The sequence below is a fragment of the Podarcis muralis genome, chromosome 10 (genome assembly GCF_964188315.1).
Source record: "Podarcis muralis chromosome 10, rPodMur119.hap1.1, whole genome shotgun sequence".
NCBI classification, from domain to species: Eukaryota; Metazoa; Chordata; class Lepidosauria; order Squamata; family Lacertidae; genus Podarcis; species Podarcis muralis.
In genome coordinates, this window is record NC_135664.1 from 73205371 (window position 1) to 73232914 (window position 27544).

The 27544-nt window shown below is 48.1% G+C and overlaps 1 protein-coding gene across 1 annotated transcript; it reads right to left on the reverse strand.

The window, feature by feature from the left end:
* TYMP (thymidine phosphorylase) lies at positions 1 to 26127 on the reverse strand. The gene is made up of 10 exons (XM_077935460.1): positions 24110 to 26127; positions 18985 to 19152; positions 15250 to 15452; positions 14943 to 15041; positions 14674 to 14803; positions 13788 to 13906; positions 11880 to 12042; positions 10878 to 11108; positions 8551 to 8691; positions 1 to 357 (listed from the first exon to the last, which is right to left on the reverse strand). The coding sequence occupies exons 2-10, from the start codon at positions 19100 to 19102 to the stop codon at positions 188 to 190; spliced, it is 1374 nt and encodes a 457-aa protein (XP_077791586.1). The 5' UTR covers positions 19103 to 19152; positions 24110 to 26127; the 3' UTR covers positions 1 to 187.
* Positions 26128 to 27544: the final 1417 nt, after the last annotated feature.

The window sequence follows — 27544 nt, forward strand, 5'->3', positions numbered from 1 at the left end:
AAACTCACATTCTCTCATCCTGCCATGGGTTCAGTAAAAAATAGAAGAAGCTCCCCATTCCAAGGCTGTAGGTGATTCAAGAGCTAAGCGCAGTGATCCTAACATGATCAGTCGCATGGCCCATCTCGTCCCGCATCCTGTGGACAGTCGACAGGGGGCTGACTTTGTTCAGCCCTCTTAAGTCCTGCTAATCTTTCTCTGGCCTGGCCCACTGGCCCTGTGGGAGAATAGTCCTTGCCACCTTTGAGCCAGGAACGAAGGGCTCAGAGTCTTCCAGGATCAATGCCTCCTGCAACTCACGCCGGCCAGTGTCACCCAACTCTGGATTCTCATAATGGATCCGGATCCACGGATCCCCTGGAAGGGAGGGGAAAGAAGCAGTTGTAAGTGTGGGGTGTAAGAATCAGGTGCAGTCGAACACAACATTGCTAGAGTAGACATGAAGGTTGTCTCAGTCCTCCAGCTAGAACTTCCTGCTTTCCAAGACTGAGACTAAACTTCCTACGTGTAACTTGAGATAGACACGGCCTCTCCTGATGTAGAAATGAAGCAGAACCACAGGCTGGCGACCATCTTGTCTCTCTTGTCTCTATCGACGCCATCTTAACAACAGCACTACTAAGATGCACCCTTGGCTCCAGGCCAAGAGAAGAAAAAGGGGGCTTTCTCCCATAAGGAGATAGTCACCACATTTAAACTATGTTCTAACCTTTTAAGTCTGCCTTCTGGGAAACTTTGTGTGAACAGATGATTACTTGAGAGTAAACATTTTGAACTTTACAGAAGACTACGTATCATCTTATTTTAGGAGGGATTAAACAGGGAAAATACCAGGAAATGTTTACAGAGACTCTAACGAGTCTGAGGAAGCTATCTGCTGTGTGTGTGGTTGTGTGTGTGCTGTGTGTGTGGTTTTAAAAGGGGAATGTTACTGTTCAGTTTCTGTTAATTGGTTCTCGTGGGAAACTTGCAGATTCTAGCTTCGCACAATTAACTCAGGCTGGTGTCAATTTACTCTTGGCAGAAAGCCCAGGTCTGCTTGACCTAGAAACTACTCACTCTGATTGGTTAACGACCAGCACTCTGCTCTGTTATCAAGGGATTGCTAGCTCAGTTTGATGTGAGGTGTGTTAGGAGTAGAAGTGCTGTGTATGGTTTTGAGAGAGAGAAAGAGAGGGTTTATTTTGCTTTGATTTGTATGCAGAAACTCTGCTGGTTTTATTTTTCCTTTTAATAAATCCTGTAAATAGTTATTCTGAGTCTAGCTGACTTGTCATTACTGCCGCAACTAGCTTCTTCGCTGTGCAGGAAAACTCTGCTACGTTTGGGCTAAAGCCAGTAGGGCTATGCCTGACACTCCAAAGTTCCATGAGGTTATGGGCATTGTGCTGCCAGCCTGAGTTGCGGTGGTGTCAGCATCAACGGCGTTGGTTCCAGTAGTTCCAGAGGTTGTTGTTCCTGGCTGGTTCCTGACCGTGGTGAGCTGGTGACGCAGTGGACACAAGGACAACAGCTGCAGCGTGTGAGTGCTGGGTGCTGTGGTTCCTGTTTTCTCTCTCGGTGGTCGTGAGTAGCTGGTTCCGGGTTCCAGGGACATCGCTCTCAAGATGACCTCACAACCAGTTCAGATGGCTTTTGAGCGTCTGAATGACTCCAATTACTTGCTGTGGTCGGAACGCATGCAGGCAGTGCTGCAGAGGGATCGTCTCTGGCAAGTGGTGAGTAAGTTTCCTGCGAAGCCTGATGATGAAGACCTCGATAAAGACCAAAGAGCAAGGGCCACAATTGTCTTGGGGCTGGAAGATTCCCAGTTGCCGTATGTGAGGGGAATCAAGACAGCTAGAGGTGTGTGGCAAGCACTTAAAGAACTCCATGTGCGTGAGACAGCGGTTTCCAAGCTGTTCATTCGCAAGGCATTGTACAAGGCAATGTTACAGCCTGGGGTTACAATGCAGGAACACCTACACAGTTTACAGTCAAAGTTTGCAGCGCTACAGGAAAGAGACTGTGCGTTAGACCAGCAGGAGAAGGTGGCTATTATTTTGAGTTCTCTCCCGGAAAGCTGGGATAATTTAGTTTTGTCTCTAGAAGGCATACAGGAGCGTGATTTATCAGTCAGTTACGTTACTGGGCGCTTGATTGAAGAATGGCAGAAGAGGCAAGAAAGGTCGTTGGCTGCAGAGGCTTCTACAGGCGGGCGGTTTGGAAGGAGTTCTCATGCCGAGCCAGAGGTGACGCAAAAGCAGCGTACCGGTGAGGAGTCAGCGTTTGCTGTTAGGCGTTGTTTCCGATGTGGGTCTTCAGCGCATCTAAAACGACAATGTCCGGAGTTGGTCAAGTCTCAGTTGCCGGTGCAGGAGCAGAGACGAGATCAGCAGCAGCAGCAGCGTAAAAAGAAATTCTTCAAACAAAAACAGTCGGCTCAGCTGGTGACCGGCGAGGTCAAGATTGCTGATGAGAAACAAGCGGTCTGGGTGGTCGATTCGGGAGCATCTCGCCACATCGTAAATTCAGATGAATTGTTTGTTTCCAAGAACTCAGCACAGCGCAGCCAGGTGGCTCTAGCAGACGGAAGTACTTCCGAAGTGATTTCGGGGGGTGCAGTTTTTGTTCCTTGTCTTCGTGAATGCCTGCAAAATGTACTTTGTGTGCCTTCATTAAGGAGCAATCTGATGTCTGTAGATTGTTTGCTAAAAGCTGGGTTTAAAGTGCATTTTGAAGGAGACAGTTGCATTATTAAGAAGGCTGGTGAGATTTTAGGCACTGCTAAGTCAGAGGGAGGCTTGTTTTGGCTTAAAGCAGGATCTCAAGTTGCAGCAGTAGTCAGTAAATCTCAGCCTGCAGTGAATAACAAAGCTATACATGACAACTGTGTGCACTTATTGCATAGGAAAATGGGGCATGCTTGCTGGAAAAGTGTACTAAAAATGTCTGAATTGGCTGATGGGGGTAATTTAAAGCGTTGTAACAAGTACCTTGATTGTAATATTTGTAAAAAGGTTAAAACCCACAAAGTCTCTTACCCCAGAAGTGACAGAGTTAGTGAGGCACCGCTACAGCTGGTTCACATGGACGTAATTGGTCCATTTGCTGTAAGCAGGGGTGGATTGCGCTTTTCATTAACAATTGTGGATGACGCCACGCGTTACTCCTGGGTTTTTCCCATGAAGAATAAGGGTGACGTGTTCACTAAGTTTAAAGGCTGGGTGGCATCTGTGGAAAGATTTCTGTCCATTAAACTCAAAAGGATTCAGACGGACAGAGGTGGCGAATTTATGTCAAATGCTTTTAAAGATTGGTTACAAAAGCGTGGCATTGGGCATAGAAAAACGAACGTTTTTTCCCCAGAGGAGAATGGCGTTGCAGAACGAAAAAACAGATCTTTACAAGACATGATGTTTGCCATGCTTGACGATGCTGATTTGCCCATGTCTTATTGGGGGGAGAGCATGCTCACCGCGTGTTATCTCCAAAACAGGCTCTTTCATCAAACAATAGGTACAACCCCGTACTTTAAATTGTTTCAGAAAAAACCCAAAATTGACCATTTGCATGTGTTTGGATCAAAAGCCTGGGTATTAATTCCGAAACAAATGAGGAAGAAGGGAGATCCTAAGACCAAACAGTTAGTGTTTGTGGGTTACCAGGAGCTGGGAAAAGGTTTCCGCTTTGCTGAAGGGACAAATGGCATTGTGATCTCCAGGAATGCCAGTTTTTGTGAACATAGTGGCTGGGAGAGACTACATGCCAATACTGAGGTTTGGTTTGAACCTTCCCAGGAGCTTCATGACTCTGAAGGTAGACACTGGGAATCAGAGTCTGAGGGGGAGGAAAGTTCAGATAAGAGCTCTCAAGAAAGTGGAGTTAGCCAAAGACCAGTTGCTAAGCAACAAAAGAGAGGTCGTAGTTCTGAGGAGGAAAGTGGGTCAGAAGAAAAATTTTCTCCCAGAAGATCTAAAAGACAAAACAAAGGAGTGCCTCCGGTGCGTTTTTCTCCAGATACTGCAAATGTGTTTAGTGTAAGTGCAGAACCCAAGAGTTTTCAGGAGGTGTTAAAGTTACCAAAAGAGGAGGCAGAGCTCTGGAAACAGGCAATGGAGGAAGAGATGTCCTCTCTGAATGAGCACAAGGTTTTTACACCAGCAGCAGCGCCTGAGGGGGCAAAGATTGTAGGCTGCAGGTGGGTGTACAAACTTAAACCTCTGGTGACAGGAGAGTACAAATACAAAGCTCGTTTAGTGGCTCAAGGATACTCTCAGAGGCCTGGAAAAGATTATGACGAGACTTTTCCCCCTACTGCTAAGGGGGACAGTGTAAGGCTGATTTTAACGCTTGGAGCAAAGAGAAAACTCCTGTTAAACCATTTTGACATCCAAACTGCATATTTACATGCATCAATATCAGAAGACCTGTATCTAGCCGAACCGCCTGGTTATGAGACAGGTTCCAATAGAGTGTTGAAATTAAACAAAGCTCTATACGGTCTCAAACAGGCTGTAAGATCTTGGAACAAATGTTTCCATGAGGCCTTAGTGTCATTTGGTTTCAAGCAGAGTACAGCTGACAATTGTGTTTATGTACGTGGTACAGGCAGTGATCAAGAGTTTTGTCTGATTTATGTAGATGATGTTTTGTATGCATGCAAAACAGATAAACAAACTAAAAGGTTTGCCAAACAATTGTCCAGTAAGTTCAAAGTGAAAGACTTAGGCCCGGTTAGGACATATCTAGGGTTGGAAGTGTGCTGGGCCCAAGATGGCAGCTGCCTAATTAGTCAGCAGAACAAAGTTAAACAACTACTGACTACATACAGGATGCAGGATTGCAAAGGGGCAGTGGTGCCTATGGATCCAGGTTTCATAAAAACACTTCATGTAGATGAGAGTCCTGAATTTGAACATCCTGATGTATATCACTCTGTAATTGGAAGTTTATTGTATCTAGCACAGTGGTCCAGACCTGATATTAGCTATGCAGTAGGCATATTAAGTAGATTGGTCTCAAAACCCACACTAAATGCCTGGAAAGGGGTAAAACAAGTTCTGAGGTATCTCAAACAGACAATTGGCTATATGTTACAATTAAATTCTTCAGAGGATGAAATGTTGAGTTGCTACTGTGATAGTGACTGGGGAAATTTGCCGGATAGAAAATCTGTCACAGGACTAGTCATAATGGTCGGTGGAGCTTTAATCAGCTGGCGGTCACGCAAGCAAGACGTTGTAAGTGTGTCATCAACGGAATCAGAGTACGCCGCATTGAGTGAATTGTGCAACGAGGTGATTTATTTCAAGCATTTGTTAGCAGATTTAAATGTAAATTGTGGAGAACCAGTACAAGTTTACATTGATAATCAAGCTTGTATAACCTTAAGTAAAACAGAGGGTTTCAAATCGCGTTCCAAACATATCTCTGTAAAATACCAAAATGTACGTTGCTGTGTACAAGACAATATAATCACCTGTACTTATGTATCAAGTGAAGAAAATGTAGCAGATGTGTTAACTAAACCATTGGCAAAGATAAAGAACAAGCGAATGTGCAAGGGTTTAGGTTTGCTGGAAAAATGATCTCCTACATTTGGTGTTAATTGTTCAGCAGAATCTGTGAGGGGGTGTTCAGTTTCTGTTAATTGGTTCTCGTGGGAAACTTGCAGATTCTAGCTTCGCACAATTAACTCAGGCTGGTGTCAATTTACTCTTGGCAGAAAGCCCAGGTCTGCTTGACCTAGAAACTACTCACTCTGATTGGTTAACGACCAGCACTCTGCTCTGTTATCAAGGGATTGCTAGCTCAGTTTGATGTGAGGTGTGTTAGGAGTAGAAGTGCTGTGTATGGTTTTGAGAGAGAGAAAGAGAGGGTTTATTTTGCTTTGATTTGTATGCAGAAACTCTGCTGGTTTTATTTTTCCTTTTAATAAATCCTGTAAATAGTTATTCTGAGTCTAGCTGACTTGTCATTACTGCCGCAACTAGCTTCTTCGCTGTGCAGGAAAACTCTGCTACGTTTGGGCTAAAGCCAGTAGGGCTATGCCTGACACTCCAAAGTTCCATGAGTTACCTCTGCTGATTTTGTTGAACTTGTAGAGATAAGTTGGGATAGGAGAGCTTAGACAATATATCCTCCCTCGCATCCCTAAACATTCCCACAGTAAGGACATAAGAAGAGCCTGCTGGATCAGGCCAATGGCCCACCCAGCTCAGCATCCTGTTCTCACTGGGGCCAAACAGATGCCTCAAGCAGGATTCAAGCACAAGAGCAAATCTCCTATCCTAAGGTTTCTAGCAACGGGTGGCAGAGAATAGTGATTGTGGTTCTAATAGCATTGATATCCCTCTCCTCCATGGATTCGTCCAATCCTGTTTTAAAACCTTCTAAGTTGGTGCTTTTTGACTCGGCATCCTGGTCCTATGTGTTAGGATTCGATTCTCCCATTGCTTGGATCATGTGATCCTTATTTACATTCCACACTGCTGGAAGTCTGGGGATGGAAACTCAGATACAGAACTTCTGTTCTTTGTGATTTTGTTTTCTGCTCTTTGTTCTGACAGAGAAGACGTGTGCGAGAGACGCTGCTCACACCTGCCATGTTTTGTTGTTTTGATTTGCTGTAAATAAAAAAATTGTGACGCCACATATCTGCACAGCCTCGCTTTCTGCGTATCTCTGCTAATGCGTGGCTCACAGGTTCTGTGAGTCACAGATCCCGTACCGGAGGAGTTGTATGGAAACTATGGCCAAGAAAGAAAAGGGAGGCTGATGTCACAGGAGCTGGTCCTCTGCTTGCTGAGACTCATGGGAGCTGTAGTTCAGCAATGTCTGGAGGGCCACAAGTTCCATTCCCTAGATCTAGCTAATGTGGGTATGCTATAGATGTTATGGACTACAAATCCCATCATCCATGTATCAAGAGCTCAGCCTACACTCGAGTAGGACCCTGACAGAGACACATGCCCAACTGGCATGTTCTCTCCCTCCTGGTCGATCATTCAGGAACTTCAAAAGCTTTCTTCAGCCCTAACATCACAGCGACCGATGCCAACAGACTTTGGACCTCACTAACTCAGCATTTTGGCTAATCTACTTTATTTACATATAAACACACCCAGAGCACTGCAACATGGCTCCCTCTCTCTCTAGCATCAGACAGCAAAGAGAAAGAACAAAGGACAATAGTCCCACTTCATGGAACACAGTAACACAAACATCCTGTTTCCATCACTTCCCACTCTGTGGAGTCAAAACATATACTGTCATGTGAAAGACAACAATCCCATGACTGCAATCATGGAGCAGGAATTCTAACACCATGACCCCTATGCACACTGGCTAGGGCTGATGGAAGTTGTGATGCAAAACACTTGGAGGACACCCTATTGGCAGGGCTGGACCAAGAAACTCTGCTGTCTGAATCAAGATTGTGCCTCCCCTGTGTTGTAAGAAAAAAGCTGCTCCTTTTCCCTTATGGGGTACCCAAGAGCCCGTATAGAGTCCTTAAGTGGGTCCCCTATCGGAAGGAGAAAATAACAGAGGCCAATCAGAGAATAATGAAAAGCAAAGCAGCTAGTAAGCCTGATCTTTATTAAAATGTTGCAACAGGGTCCCCCACTCATTCCACTCAGAATAATGGTGCACAAGCCCTTATATAGACTTTTGAAATTGCCCACCCTGTAGCCCAAGACCACCCCCCAAAATATCATGCATACATCTCAAAAGCTCTACAGCAGAAATCATGTTTGCCAGGATATCTGTTAATGGTCACTGATTCCTTTACCTGGGCAGCTTGGCCATTCTTTTGTAATGGTTAATATTTTAGTTCCTGAGTCCAGGTCATAAGGTAAAGGTAAAGGTACCCCTGCCCGTACGGGCCAGTCTTGCCAGGCTCTAGGGTTGTGCGCTCATCTCACTCTATAGGCCGGGAGCCAGTGCTGTCCGCAGACACTTCCGGGTCACGTGGCCAGCGTGACATCGCTGCTCTGGCAAGCCAGCGCAGCACACGGAACACCGTTTACCTTCCCGCTAGTAAGCGGTCCCTATTTATCTACTTGCACCCGAAGGTGCTTTCGAACTGCTAGGTTGGCAGGCGCTGGGACCGAACGACAGGAGCGCACCCCGCCGCAGGGATTCGAACCGCCGACCTTTCAATCAGCAAGTCCTAGGTGCTGACGCTTTAACCCACAGCGCCACCTGCGTCCCCGAGTCCAGGTCATAGGCTCACCTTATTCATACGCAAATATGCCCTTAAGACAGGTAAGCAAAAGACTTTCCCCATTTCCTTCCTCCTTGCAGAGAAATATTTGAGGTCAATTTGGGAGACTCAAAATGGTTTGGGAGAGTCAAAATGACTTTAGGATTGCTCTCCTGTACTGTTTCAGACATGAGGTTTATATACTTATGTATGTGTTTGCCTTGTACATTTAGGAACATTTATTTTATATTTGGGACCTTAGAATTCTTATAACACCTGACTGCCTCATCCCATGTACGAGAAGATGAACGCTCTCTCACACACACAAACACACACACATACCCCCCACTTGAAGTTCTTACCTTTCCTCACTTTCTGCCCCACAGAGACCAGCACCTCAGCTCCCACTCTGTGATTGATCATTTGCCCCTTCTGGCTGCGGCCGCCTCCCAGACCATGTATTACCCGGGCAATGGGGAGGCCAAGGATCTGCTGAACTGTCCCTGTGGAGGAAAGTCAGGACGGCGGTTAGCATAGGGTCACCAGGCGTCCCCATTTTCTGGGGATAGTCCCCAGATTTGCAAATAAGTCCCCGGACAAATTCCGTCCCTGGATTTCATCTAATGTCCCCGGGAAACGCAGCAGTGGCAGTCTCAGCATCCCAGAGCAGTTGGCTCCGGCTGGCTTCAGGAGCTGCTCGGAAGTCCCCATATGATGATGGTGCAGGGGTTCTAAGGTGCAGCGTCCGGGTTGCCTCCACCTTCCCTGACCCCGGCAACTAAGCTGAGAAGGGAGGCTTCATGCTGCCTATCAGAACTTGCATGCAAGCAGGAAGGGGGCAGGGATCTCTCAGTTAGGCAACGGGAAGCCTCCCTCCCAGCTGAGGGATCCCTGCTCCCTCCTGCTTGCACGAAAGTGAGAATGGGATTGGGGCAGTGGCGTAGCGTGGGGGGTGCAGGGGGGCCGGCCGCACCGGGCGCAACATCTGGAGTTAGGGCAAATCAATGGGTTAGGGGGTGCAAATCCACGGGTTAGGGGGCGCAAATCCACGGGTTAGGGGGCCCGCAAATTACTTGCCTTGCCCCGGGTGCTGACAACCCACGCTACGCCACTGGATTGGGGTTGCTCTGATGGGAAGGGAGGCATCGCGCTGCCCGAGCCTTGCCACCACCACTCTTAGCCCTCCTTCTCCGCCTTCCATGCCTGACCCGCCACGCACCGCTTCCCCACCACCACCAAAGGACCAACAACTCAGGGGCTGCCGAGGCTCATGGAGAAAGGAGATAGAAGCCTCGGAGGAAGGGGAAATGTGGCGGTTGAGGTCACGGCGGCAGCCGCGCCTCTGCCACCGCATCGCTGCAACATCAACATCCCGAACATGTAGATTGATTGATTGATTGATTGATTGTGTCCCCGAATCTATTGGGGGGAAAATCTGGTAACCTTAGGTTAGCATGGAAGAAGGAGCGAGCTTGTTTTCTCCTGCTCTGAAAGGTAGGGCCTGAACCGATGGCCTCAGATTCCAAGATAGGAGATTCCAACTGAACATTGGGAAGAACATTCTAAGAGTGAGAGCCATTTGACAGTGGATTCCTCAAACTCAGCCCTCCAGGTGCTTTAAGACTACAATTCCCATCATCCCTTACCACAGGTCCTGCTAGCTAGGGATCATGGGAGTTGTAGGCCAACATATTCTGAAGGGCAGAGTTTGACGAAGCCTGACTTATGTTTAGTGGGCTCTCCTTCCTTGGAGGTTTTTAAGTAGAGGTTGGGTGACCAGCTGTGTGTGTGTGTGTGTGTGTGTGTGTGTGTGTGTGTGAACACATTACAGAGCATTAATAATAAAAACATAATAAAAAGCATAATAAAATACAGCATAAAAATAAAACAATCATCAGAGAGCCAGTGTGGTGTAGTGGTTAAGAGCGGTAGACTCATAATCTGGGGAACCGGGTTCGCATCTCCACTCCTCCACATGCAGGCTGCTGGGTGACCTTGTGCCAGTCACACTTCTCTGAAGTCTCTCAGCCCCACTCACCTCACAGAGTGTTTGTTGTGGGGGAGGAAGGGAAAGGAGAATGTTAGCCGCTTTGAGACTCCTTAAAGGGACTGAAAGGCGGGGTATCAAATCCAAACTCCTCCACAATAGCAGTCCTCTCCCCCACACTTTCACAGGCCATAGATTATTTAAGAGCCATAGGCCTGGGTAAAGAGGAATGCTTTTGCCTGGTGCCTGACATGTAATAATGTAATGATGGTGCCAGGTGGGCCTCTCTGGGGAGAGCATTCTGTGAACGGGGAGCCACCACAGAAAAGGCCCTGCTCCCTTGTTTAATGGCTAAATACCCTAGTCAGAGAAGTTGAAGGAGGACCTATATCTGAATTTGTGTCAGGTGCTGGGCACTCAAGATGGAGGCCGTGCTTGTGCGTCTGAGAATATTTGATGTTATTGATGCCTGTCCTCTGCTCTTTGGGGCTGGGGGGGGGGGGAATAAGATTTTTTTCCCTTTGATTTCCCCCTCTAAAATCTAGGTGCGCCTTATGGAGCGAAAAATACGGTAACTTTTTAATGGTGCTGAGACTTTCTGTCTCACGCTCTCAGGCACTCACATGATATAAACAAACATAGTGCTACTTGCTGGAGCAGCACAGGTGGTTAAAAATCCTAACAGCTCACCCCCATCCTTACCATCACACAGAGCCACCAGTTCCTCCTGTGCCGAGGCTTGCCCCAGCACCCGGAATCGCTCTTCCTGACCCCCGGCACATAGGGCATGGGCCACATTGGCTTCCACCCCTTGCGCTTCCAGCATGGCCTGGAAAGTCCTCAGGGCAGAGCCGTTGTCCAGGGCTTTGGCAATGCGGGCAGCGCCTTGGGAAACAGAACTGGCTCTCCCACACTGCCACAGTAAGGTTCCTCCTGGAGAGATGGAAGAAAAATGGATGAGTTGGGTGGTCCATGGAGAGAGAGGCTTCCTTTCCCCAGCCCCAACTCACACCCTCATGCCCTCCTCATAAGAAAAGGGAAACGGTGACAGCTATGGAAGCATCATGCCTTCACTTGCTCCTGGCTGATTTGTTATTTGCTAGTGCTGGAGGAGACTCTTGAGAGTCCCATGGACTGCAAGAAGATCAAACCTCTCCATTCTGAAGGAAATCAGCCCTGAGTGCTCACTGGAAGGACAGATCCTGAAGCTGAGGCTCCAAGACTTTGGCCACCTCAGGAGAAGAGAAGACTCCCTGATGTTGGGAGAGATGGAGGGCACAAGGAGAAGGGGACGACAGAGGACGAGATGGTGGGACAGTGTTCTCGAAGATACCAGCATGAGTTTGTCCAAACTGCAGGAGGCAGTGGAAGACAGGGGTGCCTGGCGTGCTCTGGTCCAGGGGGTCACGAAGAGGCGGACATGACTAAACAACTCAACAACAACAACAACAGAATAGAAGAAGCTGTTGTACGAGAGTTTTACTGCATGGCTGATATTCCTTCCACACAGGCACCACTGCGCAAACTACTCTGCTGTAGCTGGGAGAAGCAGATTGGCGCAATGGAAGTGGACTGGACGCCACAACAGGTCCGCTGTTCACAGCCTTGATGGACATTCAGCAGAAAAGTTCCCTCTCTCCCTCCCAACACAACATAGTGAAACGTTTTATAATCCCACTCGGGTGCCCCCCCCCCAGTGCAGACCTAGCGTGGTCACCAGCTCACGGAGATCCCCAGGTCCTTGTCCTTCCAAGCACTCCAAGGATTCAAGGACCTCCAAGGAGTGACCCACTCGAGACCCCAAAGGTCCGTCCATCTTGCTGAGCACCGCCGATGTGCATATCCCTAGCTGGGTCCCAACACACACCTTTGAGAGAGAGAGAATGAATGAATGAATGAGACCGGAACATGGTAAAGGATAAAGTGTTCTATGATTTACACCCAGGAAAGAAAGCACTGCTCCCTCTTTAGATAAAGAAAAGACATCCCTAAAATTGTTAAACTCCTTTGCACTAATGGGAAGTTAACGCAGACACGACCGCCCAGAATTATTCTTTTGCTTCTATGAAAATGTTGTCTCTCCTCAATGGGCTGCCAGGGGAGAATGTGGCACAAAGGTGTCCCTGGATGCCACTTATGCCAAAACTCCCCTCAGCAAGAGGCATTTTCTGTCTGCCTTCCCTCTGTGGGATTATTATTATTATTAAAGGTAAAGGTACCCCTGCCCTTACGGGCCAGTCTTGACAGACTCTAGGGTTGTGCGCCCATCTCACTCTATAGGCCGGGGGCCAGCGCTGTCCGGAGACACTTCCGGGTCACGTGGCCAGCGTGACAAGCTGCATCTGGCGAGCCAGCGCAGCACACGGAACGCCGTTTACCTTTCCGCTAGTAAGCGGTCCCTATTTATCTACTTGCACCTGAAGGTGCTTTCGAACTTCTAGGTTGGCAGGCGCTGGGACCGAACGACGGGAGCGCACCCCGCCGCGGGGATTCGAACCACCGACCTTTCGATCAGCAAGTGGCTTTTACCCACAGCGCCACCCGCGTCCCCTATTTTTTTTTTTATTATTATTATTATTATTATTATTATTATTATTATTATTACATATAATTTTTATTAATTTCTTTTTTAACACAATATTTCCAACATTACAATAGCAAATAAAATTACTTCCCTCCATCCCTTCAACTGGTTTTTTGTTTTCAAGACTTTATAAAGATAAAAGTAAAGGTCCAGTTGTGGCCGTCTCTGGGGTTGTGGTGCTCATCTCGCTTTACTAGCAGAGGGAGCCGGCGTACAGCTTCCGGGTCATGTGGCCAGCATGACTAAGCCACTTCTGGCAAAACCAGAGCAGCGCACGGAAACTCCATTTACCTTCCCAACTGCTAGGTTGGCAGGAGCAGGGACCGAACAATGGGAGCTCACCCCACCACAGGGATTCGAACCGCCAACCTTCTGATCTGCAAGCCCTAGGCCCTGTGGTTTAACCCACAGTGCCACCCACGTCCCTCCATCCCTTCAACTGGTTTTTTGTTTTCAAGACTTTATATTGCACTTTAAAACCTCCACTTATGACTTTTATGTCCTTATAGTCAACGCTGTCTCTTTGATCTAGAAAGTTATAAAATGTTTTGAATTTCATTTCAGGATTTATTTCAATCCCACTAGTGTCTTCCCATTTTTGCAATAATTATTCATATACCCAATAAATTTACTCCAGTATCTTTGAAACTTTTTGGTCATCTTGGTTCCGGATTCTACCAGTCAACTTGGCTAATTCCGCATAGTCCATTATCTTTGTCTGCCACTGGAAGGATTTAAGGAGAACATTCAGTCTCCAAATCCCCATCCCAAGAAGCAGAACATAAGGAGGGCTTTCTAGATCAGGCCAATGGCCCATCTAGACCAGCATCCTGTTGTTCTTCTTCTCACCAGATACCTGTGGCAAGCCCACAAGCAGGATTCAAGAGCAACTGGGTTTCAGAATCACTGCTGCCCCCGACTATGGCGGCAGGGCAGAGCTGTCCTGGCTGGTAGCCCCCCGATAGCCCTCTCCTCCATGAAGGAGCTGAAAGCCCCCAGAAGCCAGTGGCCCTTCTCTGAGGACTCACCAGGCTCTCAGCCAGCTGCTGGGCGCTCTCCAGGGTGGGGTAAAGGGCTGCGCTGCCAAACTTCACATCCAGAACCAGGGCAGAGATGTTCTCCGAAGCCTTCTTGCTCAGGATGGAGCCTGTGAGGCAAGAGAGAGGCAGTGTCAAGGGGCTGTCAGGCAAGCAGGTACATCCGCAGGTCAGGAAGAGGACTCGAGACATGAAGTGCTATCAGCTTTTATTCACAAAATTAAAAACTGTTGGGTTCATCTAGGCCAGTGTTTCCCAAAGTGGGCAATACCGTCTCCTGGGGGAGGGGGCGATGGCGCTGGAACAATCCAGGGGGGCGGTAGTAGCCTTGGGTGCAATTGGGGGGTAAACGCTAGACAAAGTAATGAATTCTTCAATTATGAAGAATAATGAAGTCAGTTATGCTACAGGCACATAACTGCTGCTGCCAGGATGATTGGTGGGTGCTAGAAGAGATAACAGCTCGGGACTCCAGCCAGCTTTACAGGATTTATTAAGTCCATTATACTATTTACAATATGGAGCTCTTAAAAGCATGTCCTACTCATTCGGTGTCAGTTGCCAAGACTGGCCCCTCCTTTCTTCCTCTCCAGCATAACAACTTCCTGAAACCTCCCCTCTTCCTTCCTCCCTTATGTAAAGAGCGAAGCTTTGGAAGTTGCCCCTCCCTCCCTGATTCATTGTTTCCTGACAGCCCCTCCTCATCTTCCCTCTCTGACGAGGTGCAGCTACTCATTATCGGAGGCTGCTCTCTATATTTCCCAAGCGTTTCCCCCTTCTCAGCCCACAGTTCCCTGACAGCTGCATGATTGGAAGAAGCCCATAGCCAGGGCCTCACCACCCGGGATTTCTCCTGCAACTGGATCTCACCCCATACCTGTGATGAGGGGCAAGCTGTCCACTGTGGCTGTTACATCTCTCAGGGCATAGAGGACCTTGTCTGCTGGGACCAGCTCTGAACTCTGCTCCACAATGCAGCAACCAACCTGTTCCAGAATCTGCTTCATCTGCAAGGGAACAAGTCCTGGGCGGTCTGCATGGGCCACTCGTCATCAGAGTTCTCGGCCGACAGAAACAGGCAGCCACATACCCTCAACACATACCACATAAGCCCCTTTGTCTCCATCACAACCTGGGACACCTCACCTGTTCTGGGCTCTGGGAGACCATGAAGCCAGGTATGGACTCCAGCTTGTCCAGCGTGCCTCCGGTGTGGCCCAGACCTCGGCCACTGATCATGGGCACCTGTTGAAAGGAAAGGAGGAAAGTCTGGGTTGTCTTAGGTTATGAGCAGCATAGGAAGTTGGGTAGGGGGGAAGGTGTTTCTTTAAGAAGCTCAGAGGAGTCTGCTGAATGGCTGACCTAGTTCAGCATCCTGGCTTGAGAACGGGCTGTGGGCCTCTTTCATTTTTGCCCGGGAACCAGAGAGGTTGGAAGAACCTTCTCAACTCACCTTACAGCCACAGGCAGCCAAGGCTGGTGCCAGAGGCAGGCTGACTTTGTCGCCCACTCCCCCAGTGGAGTGCTTGTCCACCAGGAGCCCTTGCCATTTCTCCGGCCACTCAAGGACCCTCCCTGATGTAGCCATTGCCTGCGTCAGCACCAGAGTCTCGTCAGGCTCCATGCCCTGTAGTCGGATGGCCATCAGCATCGCTCCTAGAAGACAACAGGTGATGAGGGTGAGGTGCTTAAGCCAGAGAGATATTCTGAGAGGGGCTAGCACAAGCCACAGACATGGCCTGGCATGTCACACATGCTGGATTTGGTTTGGACAGCAGGTTGTGCAGGTTTTTGTATTGTTTTAAGAACCTGCCCATACTGTGGAACCTTGACCATTCTGATTCTGAGAACAGCGAAGTGTTGGATCACTTTGTTGTTGTTGTTTAGTCATTTAGTCATGTCCAACTCTTCATGACCCCATGGACCAGAGCACGCCAGGCACTCCTGTCTTCCACTGCCTCCCACAGTTTGGTCAAACTCATGTTGGTAGCTTCAAGAACACTGTACAACCATCTCGCCCTCTGTCGTCCCCTTCTCCTTGTGCCCTCCATCTTTCCCAACATCAGGGTCTTTTCCAGGGAGTCTTCTCTTCTCATGAGGTGGCCAAAGTCTTGGCGCCTCAGCTCCACGATCTGTCTTTCCAGTGAGCATTCAGGGCTGATTCCCTTAAGAATGGAGAGGTTTGATCTTCTTGCAGTCCATGGGACTCTCAAGAGTCTCCTCCAGCACCAGAATTCAAAAGCATCCATTCTTTTGATCACTAGCAAGGTGATTATTCTAGGCCACAAGAGAGTCTTCTGTTGTGGCTGCTCACCCAAAGCTCTATTTGTAAAGACATGGCTAAAAAGAGATATTTGTACAGATATGATTGCACAAGTTTTAGGTAGTTTCCCCCTTTTTTTAGTTTTAAAGAAATCATCGTATATTCTACTTACAACTATATAATAAGGAAAAGCATGCAAGATTTCAGGAGAATGCAATCCAGCTGCTCAAGATGAAATCAACCAGCTCTTGGTTTCCATAATTCCTTTGAATTAATTATTTCCTTGGTGGACAGAGTGCCTGAAGAACTATGGATGGAGGCTCGCAACATTATACAGGAGGCAGCAACGAAAACCATCCCCATGAAAAGGAAATGCAAGAAAGCAAAGTGGCTGTCCAATGAGGCCTTACAAATAGCGGGGGAGAGAAGGCAAGCAAAATGCGAGGGAGGTAAGAAGAGAAGAAGAAGAGTTTGGATTTGATATCCCGCTTTATCACTACCCTAGGGAGTCTCTTTTTTTAAAAAAATAATTTTTATTGGGTTTTCACATTTTTTAAAGACAAACACACAAAAATACAACAAAAACAAAACAAATGTAATCTCAAAGCCTTATTTTCTTAACCTTATTCCCCGGAGTCCCCCCCACCCCCTCTTCATACATCCCTATTCCCATAATTAGCTCAGCAAGTTTTAGTTTCTTCTCCTTAACCTGTAATTGATATTTTTAATATATCTCTTCCTGATTAACCCCATTTCTCTTATCCCCATCTCTTATAAACATTTATATTCTTTCCTAAGGTCGGCCTAAGTTCCCTTCCACAGATTTCCCATTTTTGAATGTAGGCCCTTTTCACCCAACCCAAAGTTCATCATCATTCTTATCCTTCTGCTTCCCCCTCCCCCCTTCCCAGGTTCTGGTCCCTTTTCAGATAAAAGTCAGCCATAGTTTTTAGCCTGGATTCCTTACGTCCGAGGCCTTTAAATCTCTTTCAGTTCCTCTCCGTCGGTTTTGTTGGAGGTCTCTTATATCGGTCATCCAATCTCGAAGCAATCCATTCTCCATCACTCCAATTTTTCTTCCCACCAGGATACTTGGTAACAACTGCTGCCAAAAGTCAACCAGTCTTTCATGTTCAAAAGGGAAGCCCCAATCATATTTCTTATGTCCTTTAAGTTCCTGTATTCCAGATACTTCAGGGGCCCCCTCTTTCATCTTTAACATCTTTTGCAGAGTTGTAATCCATGTAATCCAAGGATCTTTTCCCTTGCATTCCACCATTATAGACTTTTTGTTGGTATTTTCCATTTGTTCTTTCTCCTCTCCTTGCTCTCTTTCCTTCGATTCTTGAGATGTCGCTTCTGTTTCGGCTGCAGATTCCTTTCCTGTCAGATCCTTCATGCATTCAGCAGAGTTGCTTGTTCCTGAAGTCAAGGTCATTAATTGTTTGTTCATACTCAGACTCTGCTCTTGCAATATTCCCACGAGAAAGAACATCCTGTCTATCTCTGCCTGTAATTTTCCTTCTGCAGCCATTGTGGTAACTTTGGAATCCCCCTAGAGGGATTCTGGTTACTTTGTAAACTTTTTCCAACAGTCCAAATCTTTTTTTGTTTCTTTCTATCAAGTCTCCAACAACTTTGTTTCAGTTTAACTTTTAGTTCAGAGAGATATCAGTTAACAAACTTTTAATCTGTCCATTTGACAGCTCTTTTGACAGCTGTCAAACTCCTTATTCTTCTTCACCAGACTCAAACACGGGACTCTCCCTGGTCCGGGGGGGGGGGGGATTTCACAAAAAATTTCTCCTCACTCTCCAGCACAACACTTCTTTTGTTAAATCGTGGAAGATAGTTTCTTTTATAATGTATAAGGGTATCTTTTCTGCCTTAGTTCTCTGGACCTTGCTTAAAAATTGTCTGTAATTAGGGGGGGTGCGGACTCCCTTTTAGCACACCCTCCGGTCGTCTCGAATTCGAAGGAAGAATTTCTTAAAGCCAAATTCCGTTTACTCACGGGTTAGTTCTTTCAGTCCAAATTTCCAGGAAGGAAGTCAGCGCTCTCCGGTCGTGGCTCACGGCTTCGCTCCACCGAGGTGTCGATCGACTCTCAGCGCCACACCGCCCTCCGTACCCTTTTCGAGGGTCGGGGGGTGCTTAGGGCGCCCACCGAGTCTTCCCGTCCGCAGGCTTCAGCGCCTGCGGTTTCTGAGGGTCCCCGCGTCGCTGGCGCGGCAAGACCCGTCCTCCGTGGAGCCGATTCCCTCCGCAGCTCGGAGGGAATCCGCCATTTCCAGATCGCGCTAACCCGGAAGTCCCACTACCCTAGGGAGTCTCAAAGTGGCTAACAATCTCCTTTCCCTTCCTCCCCCACAACAAACACTCTGTGAGGTGAGTGGGGCTGAGAGACTTCAAAGAAGTGTGACTGGCCCAAGGTCACCCAGCAGCTGCATGTGGAGGAGCGGAGACGGGAACCCAGTTCACCAGATTACGAGTCCACCGCTCTTAACCACTACACCACACTGGCTCTCAACCATAGTGAAACCATAGTGAAACAATAGTGAAAGATACAGGAAATTGAATGCAGATTTCCAAAAAATAGCAAGGAGAGACAAGAAGGCAGGACCAGTGGTTGTGTTTTCTGCTGCAGGAATGTGAGTCTGCTTCCACTAGGGCCTCCTTATAAGTTAAGCAAACCCTATGAAGGCATCTTAAGTCTCCAGTGCTTCCTCATTTGAACCCTGTAGCATTATTCTTGGAGAGCAGTAAAAATAAGTTCTGGCTAAATCCCCACATAGGAAGTCATGGGAAGGGTTGCCTTGGCTGTGCCTGTTTGCAGAGTTTCCTCCTCATTCTTGAATGCACCCTCCTCTTTCCCCCACCCACAATCCCACCCCCTTGATTCCCCAGCCCCAGAACCTTCCTTACCAATTTGCCCTTCCTGCAAGGCCTTCCTGGACACAGCCTGGACAAAGAAGACGATCTCCTCCTGCTGCAGCTTCTCCCTATCCCGCTTCTTCCGGATTATTTCTGGGATGCTGAGCATGCTGCCAGAATTGGGGGCTCCAGAGCCGGAGCTGGTGGTGCGTCCAGAAACTGCAGGGGTATATGCAATGGCATATGCAATTCAATGGAAACAAGTGTAAAGCGAGGATTTTAAAAATCTTAATTTCACATATATGCTTGTGGGTCCCGAACTGGAATTGGTGGACCAGGAACGAGACCTTGGGCTTTACTTTTTCTTTTCTTTTTTAACTATCAATTCTTTATTGATTAAAAGATTTGCATGTCTATACAAACATGATGTACTATCTCTTAACAGGTAAAAAAAAGTATATTATATAAAATAGAAAATTTATAAAGAAGTAGCAAAGATAAGAAACAGAAATCAAATTTTTTAAAAAGAGACAAAGTTATTTACATAGTAAAAGTACTCATCAGCACAATCCTTCCCATTCTTCTCATTATACTGTTTGATATAACATTCTTTTTTTCACAGGTTTACATTGTATAATATCATTTCTTTCTGCTTTGTATACGTTCCTTTGATCTTTTTCTTTACAAATATCACTCAATTTCTGCTAATATGGAGTTATTTGTACAATAAAGTTTTACATAATTCTTAAATATAATCCATTCTCTAGTTGTTTTTTGTTTTGATATTCCTGTAACTGATCCCGTCAGTTTTGCTAATTGCAGATATTCTAACATGAGACCTTAGGCTTTCATTTAATTTATATTTTTTTTATGCATTCTTTCCTGTCGGGGACTCAAGGTGGTTGTAGTGAATAGCTCAATGAAGACATTTTTCCATTGTGTGGCAGCTGTGAAAAGGGCAAATTCCATGCTAGGGATTATTAGGAAAGGAATTGAAAATCTCAGTGCCATTCTTCAAATCTATGGTGCAACCACATCGGGAGTACTGTGTCCAGTTCTGGTTGCCTTGGGTCAAAAAGGATATTGTAGACCCTGGTAGAAGTCCTTATAGTGGACGTGCCCTGCAAGGATTCATAGAATCATAGAGCTGGAAATTACTCCCAATGGTCATCTAGTCCAACCCTCTACAACGCAGGAATCCCAACTAAAGAATCCCTGATAGAGGGCCATCCAACCTCCCGATGGAGACCATTCCATGGTTGAACAGCTCTTACCGTCAGAAAGTTCTTCCTAACATTTAGTCGGAATCTCCTTTCTTGTCACTTGAAGTCATTGGTTTGAGTCCTACCCTCCAGAACAGGAGAAAAAAAGTATGCTCCATCTTCCATGGGACAGCCATGCAGATATTTGAAGATGGCTCTCATATCGCCCCTCTATTTCCCTTTTCCAAGCTAAACCTAAGTTCTTGCCAGTGGCATAGCTGGGTTTTTGCTGCCTGGGGCAGTCACTGAGCTAGACTGGTGACTGGGAGTGGCAGCCGAGACCACATAACACCGGTCTTGAAAGGTCTACATTGGCTCCCAGTACGTTTCCGAGCACAATTCAAAGTGTTGGTGTTGACCTTTAAAGCCATAAACGGCCTCAGCCCAGTATACCTGAAGGAGCGTCTCCACCCCCATCGTTCTGCCTGGACACTGAGGTCCAGCTCCGAGGGCCTTCTGGTGGTTCCCTCATTGTGAGAAGCAAAGCTACAGGGAACCAGGCAGAGGGCCTTCTCGGTAGTGGCGCCCGCCCTCTGGCACACCTTCCCATCAGATGTCAAAAAGATAAACAACTACCTGACATTTAGAAGACATCTGAAGGCAGCCCTGTTCAGGGAAGTTTTTAATGTGTGACATTTTAATGTATTTTTCATCTTTGTTGGAAGCCGCCCAGAGTGGCTGGGGAGACCCAGCCAGATGGGCAGGGTACAAATAATAAATTATTATATTATTATTATGAGCTTGCTGCCCCTCTTACTGTTCCTCATCCAGGAGCCCGAACAGTCCTCCCCTCTGCTTATTCTTATTGCCATTTAAAAATATAAAAATACAAAATACCAACAAGTTCTCTCCACCACCAGCTTCTTTGCAGCTGGGAGAGCCAGTGTGGTGTAGTGGTTAAGAGCGGTGGACTCGTAATCTGGGTTCGCTTCCCCACTCCTCCACATGCAGCTGCTGGGTGACCTTGGGCCAGTCACACTTCTCTGAAGTCTCTCAGCCCCACTCACCTCACAGAGTGTTTGTTGTGGGGGAGGAAGGGAAAGGAGAACATTAGCCACTTTGAGACTCCTTCGGGTAGTGATAAAGCGGGATATCATATCCAAACTCTTCTTCTTCTTCTGAAGCCTGGCTTCCACTCATGACTTCCCCTCTCCCCCCCCACCACCACTAATCTAGGGATTTTACACTATTCAGAGGTTACGAGGAGGAGAAGTTAGTCTTTGGGATGACTAATTTCTTATAAAACCTCTTTTCTGTTGTTCTGTTGTTTCTTCCTGCTTGTTTCTCATTATGTTTGCTCTGCTTTGAGGAGTGGAAAGAGTATAAACCTAGTGAATAATGACTAACTGGTCCCCTTGTCTGTTTCCTGAGTTTAACTCCAGTAGATTCTATAGTGTGTGTGTGTGTGTGTGTGTGTGTGTGTGTGTGTGTGTGTCTGGATAGATATCCGCCTTGAGTCCCTGTCAGGGAAATCTGGTCGTCTCACAGACTATTGACCCGTACACCACTAATCCGCTGCCACCAACCAGGTCCTCCCTGGTAAAATCACTTCAGTCAGCTTTTCAGTTCATAAAGAAGAGTGTATTTTTTTTTTTCAGACTTAAAACAAAACTTGTACAGCATTCCAAAGGGTGTTCCTCTTTACTTTCTTAGTCTTATGTTCCTCTCTCTCTCTCTGCTACCTCCCCACACTCACGGACCAACTGCCCTAACTGTCTCTCTGTTACCAACTGCCTTTCCCAACCAGCCAACCCACTCAAACCAACCAACTACCCACCCACAACTCCCAACGAACTAACTTCCACAACTCCTCCCAGAACCAGTTTTATAGACCCACTGACTCCACCCCCCTGGGTCCCGTCTGTGCAACCCATTTAACTATTTCCCCTCCAGCACTCTCTCATATATGTTAACGTCACAGTGATGTCCTAAGAAAATTGGCGTTGGCTTTTACAGTCCAAAAGGGACGCGGGTGGCGCTGTGGGTTAAACCACAGGGCCTAGGACTTGCCGATCAGAAGGTCGGCGGTTCGAATCCCCGTGACGACGGGGTGAGCTCCCGTTGCTCGGTCCCTGCTCCTGCCAACCTAGCAGTCCAAGAGCACGTCAAAGTGCAAGTAGATAAATAGGTACCGCTCTGGCGGGAAGGTAAACGGCGTTTCCGTGCGCTGCTCTGGTTCGGCAGAAGCGGCTTAGTCATGCTGGCCACATGACCTGGAAGCTGTACGCCGGCTCCCTCGGCCAATAAAGCGAGATGAGCGCCGCAACCCCAGAGTCGGTCACAACTGGACCTAACTGTCAGAGGTCCCTTTACCTTTACCTTTACCTTTACAGCCCAACTCCCCATCAAGGGACTTAGGATCCCCTGAAGTCCACTAGCAGTCAAAGATAGAAATGGAGGCTACCAAGGAAGCAAGGCAACAGTGGCTGATCTGGAAAAATGTTTAATGGCAAGTGAAGGATGTCAACAGGACTCTAAATAAGAAATGATGCAGCTAAGCGAGGGAATGATTATGATCGTATGTTCGGAACAGGAGCGGGGAACCTGATTTTAAGAAATTATATTCATATAATTTGGTTTATTTTGTAATAATATGGAAAATTAATAAAAATAATTTGGGTGAAAATAAACTGCTGTGTTAGCAATACTGAAGTGACTTGCAGAAGTCTGAAGGTCTTGCCCAGAATGTGTAGTAATAGATATGTTAAAATTGTGGGCTGTTGTGTCACACATGTGGTTTTGCTGCCGTAAATGCTAGCGTAACGTCCTCAAAGAACAACAGCCAAAGAATAGCAAGATATCACGGCTTGGGAGCTCGAAAGGTGCAGCATTCTAGAAGCTGTCTCCCCAATTTGCCAGCACTAAGAGACCCACAGAGAAACAGGGGTGCTGTCCCTGAAGTGTTATGCACAGCAATAGATTTTGGGGTTGCTCCTGGGGTGATAAGCCTTTACAGGTATTTTGATGAGGTGTGAATGAATGAATTTTATTATTTCGGTCACAGACCAGTTCCAGCCCACATACAATATCAAGGAAGTCATAAAACACGATAGGGATACATTTGAATTTGCAATTAGGTATAACAGGGACAATACAGATATAAAAAGGTAAAGGGACCCCTGACCATTAGGTCCAGTCGTGGCCGACTCTGGGGTTGCGGCGCTCATTTCGCTCTATTGGCCGAGGGAGCCAGCGTACAGCCTAGGGCTTGCCGATCAGAAGGTTGGCGGTTTAAATCCCCGCGACGGGATAAGCTCCCATTGCTCAGTCCCTGCTCCTGCCCACCTAGCAGTCAAAGTGCAAGTAGATAAATAGCAAAGTGCAAGTAGATAAATAGATAAAAGCACGTCAAAGTGCAAGTAGATAAATAGGTACCGCTCCGGCGGGAAGGTAAATGGCGTTTCCGTGCGCTGCTCTGGTTCGCCAGAAGCGGCTTAGTCATGCTGGCCGCATGACCCGGAAGCTGTACGCCGGCTCCCTCGGCCAATAAAGCGAGATGAGCGCCGCAACCCCAGAGTCAGTCACAACTGGACCTAATGGTCAGGGGTCCCTTTACCTTTGCCTTTAAAGTTGTTGAGCTTTTTTGAGGGGGTGACAAAGTTGTCTAGCTTTTTTAGGCACAAAACCAACACAGACGATAACAGGCGAATGCAGCAATACAGGAAACTATACTAGCAATAACGACCGCCCATTTCACATAACAGACAGGCAGAGCAAGGACAGAGGTGTGACGGAGACTTTAAGCACAATGCTTTTTCCAACAAGCAATCAGAAGGGAGCCAGCGGTGGGAAGGGAGCCCGCAATCGACAGCGATCACTCAGAGATCAACCAGTAGATCGCGATCGACCACTTGGATACCCCCAGGGATAAAGTTCCAGGCACTGAGGATACAATGCTTCCCTAAAGTACTCACCAACAAGGGCAGAGTTGCCACTGAAGCCCAATCCAAGCCCAGCGTGGTCAAGCACAGAGAATCTGACCAGGTCCAAACAGAGATGAAGCCAGAGACAACCGTCCAAGACCTAGAACCTGGGGGAATTCAGGCAAAAGTGCCTGGGCGCCTTGACTCAGTAGCATTTCCAAGAATTAGAAGTCTCGAAAGGCAGACCATATATCTTCTGTCATCCTGAACCACACCCTGGTCACAAGTTCTGGCAGAGATTGCTTCCTCGGGAGTATCTCCCTTGTGCAGAACCCTGGGTCTGTTGGCGCATGCTGTGCGGTCGCCCTTCAGCGCCGACCTGAAGCTTCTGGCACCCTCTCAAGGACTGGGTGGTGGGGACTCCACCTTCTCCAGCAGCTCCACCTCCATAGGTTCTTCACCAGACGTCAGCCCAGAGGGCTCCACAGCACTCGATTCAGAGGGCCCTGCTTCCTCCTCAAGGCTGTTGACCTGCTGTCATCCTCCGAGGTCTCCAGGCCTGGTACCCATTCAGGACTAGGCACACAGCCTAGAATCATAGAGCTGTAGAGTCAGAAGGGACTTCCAAGGACCATCTAGCAATGCAGGAATCACAGCTGAAGCATCCTCAGTGGCGGGCCATTTGACCTCGGTTTAGAACACCCCCAATGAAGGCAAGTCCATCACCTTCTGAAAGAGTCCGTTCCCCTGCCAGGACATGGAGATGACGGCTCTTGAACAGATTGCTCTTTGCACTTGATCCCACCTACTTGTTCAAGCAACAAGCTGCTCGTTCCACACGCAGCCAAGGCAGGTCAGTGACTTGTGGCTGGCTCTGCGCCAAGCTTGTCCACTCAGCAGCAGGTTCTCCCCTTGCGCCGCAAAATGCTAGAGTCCGAACAGAATGAGATTCGAGGCCCAAACAAGATTTGGGACCAGAAATGGGAGTAGAAAGGTGTGTCTTAAGAGTTTTTCTTGTTAGGTATATTCACAACAGACATCCCAAAGGATAATAAAAGAGTCTTTCCACATGCAGTAACGGCTGCCAGGATTGTATTCTAAAAGCCAGATAGTTGTTTATTTCCTTGACATCTGATGGGAGGGCGTTCCATAGGGAGGGAGCCACCACCGAGAAGGCCCTCTGCCTGGTTCCCTGCAACCTCACTTCTCGCAGGGAGGAAACCGCCAGAAGGCCCACGGAGCTGGACCTCGGTGTCTGGGCTGAACGATGGGGGTAGAGACGCTCCTTCGGGTCTACTGGGCTGAGGCCATTTAGGGCTTTGAAGGACAGCACCAGCACTCTGAATGAGTGTTACTCTTGTGCTTGGACCCTGCTTGTGGATTTACCCCAGACGTCTGGCTTACCACTGTGAACACAGGATGCTGAACTAGATGATGGTCTATTGCCCTGATCCAGCAAGCTCTTCTTATGTTCTGATGAGGGCAAATTCTCCCAGAGGCTAATCCCAGCCTCTGAGTGCTGAGCGCTCACTGGAAGGACAGATCCTGAAGCTGAGGCTCCAAGACTTTGGCCACCTCATGAGAAGAGAAGACAACAGATGGAGGGCACAAGGAGAAGGGGACAACAGAGGACGAGATGGTGGGACAGTGTTCTCGAAACTACCAGCATGAGTTTGACCCAACTGCGGGAGGCAGTGGAAGACAGGAGTGCCTGGCGTGCTCTGGTCCAGGGGGTCACGAAGAGTCGGACACGACTAAACAACTAAACAATGACAATCCCAGCCATTGCAAGCCCTCTGAGATAACAGCTCATTTGGGGAGGTCACAAAGTTCAACGGAAGGAGAGGGTGTTGCTTTAAGTCTGCAGCAGCCCTAAGTGCACTGCCCACCAGGACCTTCCGGGGCCCATTGCAGCTCTCTCAGCCTCTCTGAGCCCCAGATTCCCTCTCCCACAAGCTGGTCATCAACCTGGAAAGAAGGTTGCAAGTTGGTCTGCTTGCAAAGCAGTGGCGCAGCGTGGGTTGTCAGCACCCGGGGCAAGGCAAGTAATTTGTGCCCCCTAACCCGTGGATTTGCGCCCCCTAACCCCCAGATGTTGCGCCCGGTGCGGCCGGCCCCCCTGCACCCCCCACGCTACGCCACTGTTGCAAAGTGCAAAAGGCAACAGTTTCTCTTGCAGCACCGACCCCCCGAGAGTGCCTTCGTTCCGTCCTGTCACTTACAAAGCAAAGGTCATCTGTGGCCAGGAGTCCACCTCTTGCTTTCTCCTTTTCTCATTGGCTCCCAGGAGGTTGGGCTGTCGATTAACCAACCGCAATCAATCATTGCACTGGTCTTGGCTATCGTTGCTCAAGCATTTCATGAAAGGAGAAAATGAATGTCTGGGGAGCCTTGTGGACAACTCTGCAATTCTCTGATTCTAAGATAGAGCAGGGACGCGGGTGGCACTGTGGGTTAAACCACAGAGCCTAGAACTTGCCGATCAGAAGGTCAGCGGTTCGAATCCCCATGACAGAGTGAGCTCCCGTTGGCGGGCCCTGCTCCTGCCAACCTAGCAGTTCGAAAGCACATCAAAATGCAAGTAGATAAATAGGTACCGCTCCAACGGGAAGGTAAACGGCGTTTCCGTGCACTGCTCTGGTGCACCAGAAGCAGCTTAGTTCTGCTGGCCACATGACCTGGAAGCAGTACGCCGGCTCCCTCAGCCAGTAAAGCAAGATGAGCAACGCAACCCCAGAGTCGTCCGCGACTGGACCTAATGGTCAGGGGTCCCTTTACCTTTAAGATAGAGCAACAGCTGCTCAACACACGTGCCGGCCCTCCCAAACTGGCAATGTTAGTTTGCAGGGAAAGGGCTGGGGTGGTTTGTCCACAGGCAAAGGAAGGGGGGGCGGGCCGCCCTGGGTTTCACCACTGAGGGGAGTGACAAAATGCCAGGCGGCAATCACTGCGGACCCTGCAGCGTGCCCCAGCCACATGTCTCTCCTGGGAGTGATGCAGTGGCTTGGGTGTCCACGGGCTCTGCGTTGCCTCAAATGGTCTGCCCCCTGCCTCCCCCCAGCTGTAGGGCAGCTGAGTGGGAGGAGATAGGCAGACTCCTCGGAGGCCCCGTGGAGCATCCTGCCCCAGCTGGCCCTGCCCCATGGGCAGCTGGCCCCTGATAAAATTATGTCGCGACAGGACAGGCTCGAGTTCAGAGGAGTGCAAGCAGACTAGCTGTGTGCATCAGATAGCATCCCTTAGGGTGCTGACACGGCTGTTATTTTCCTGGTGGGCTTCAGTGACCCACACAACATACATTTCAAGCACCTTCAGTAAACATTCAGAGCATGTAGGTTTTACCCAAGAACCATGGGGACTGTAGCCCTGCGGACAGCAATCTACAGTTCCCAGGATTCTTAAGGGAAGTTAATTGACAAATGTGTGTTCAATGGGTGTTGGAGATCTTGCTCACTTCGTCTCTAAGGTATGGTGGGTACTCCAAGT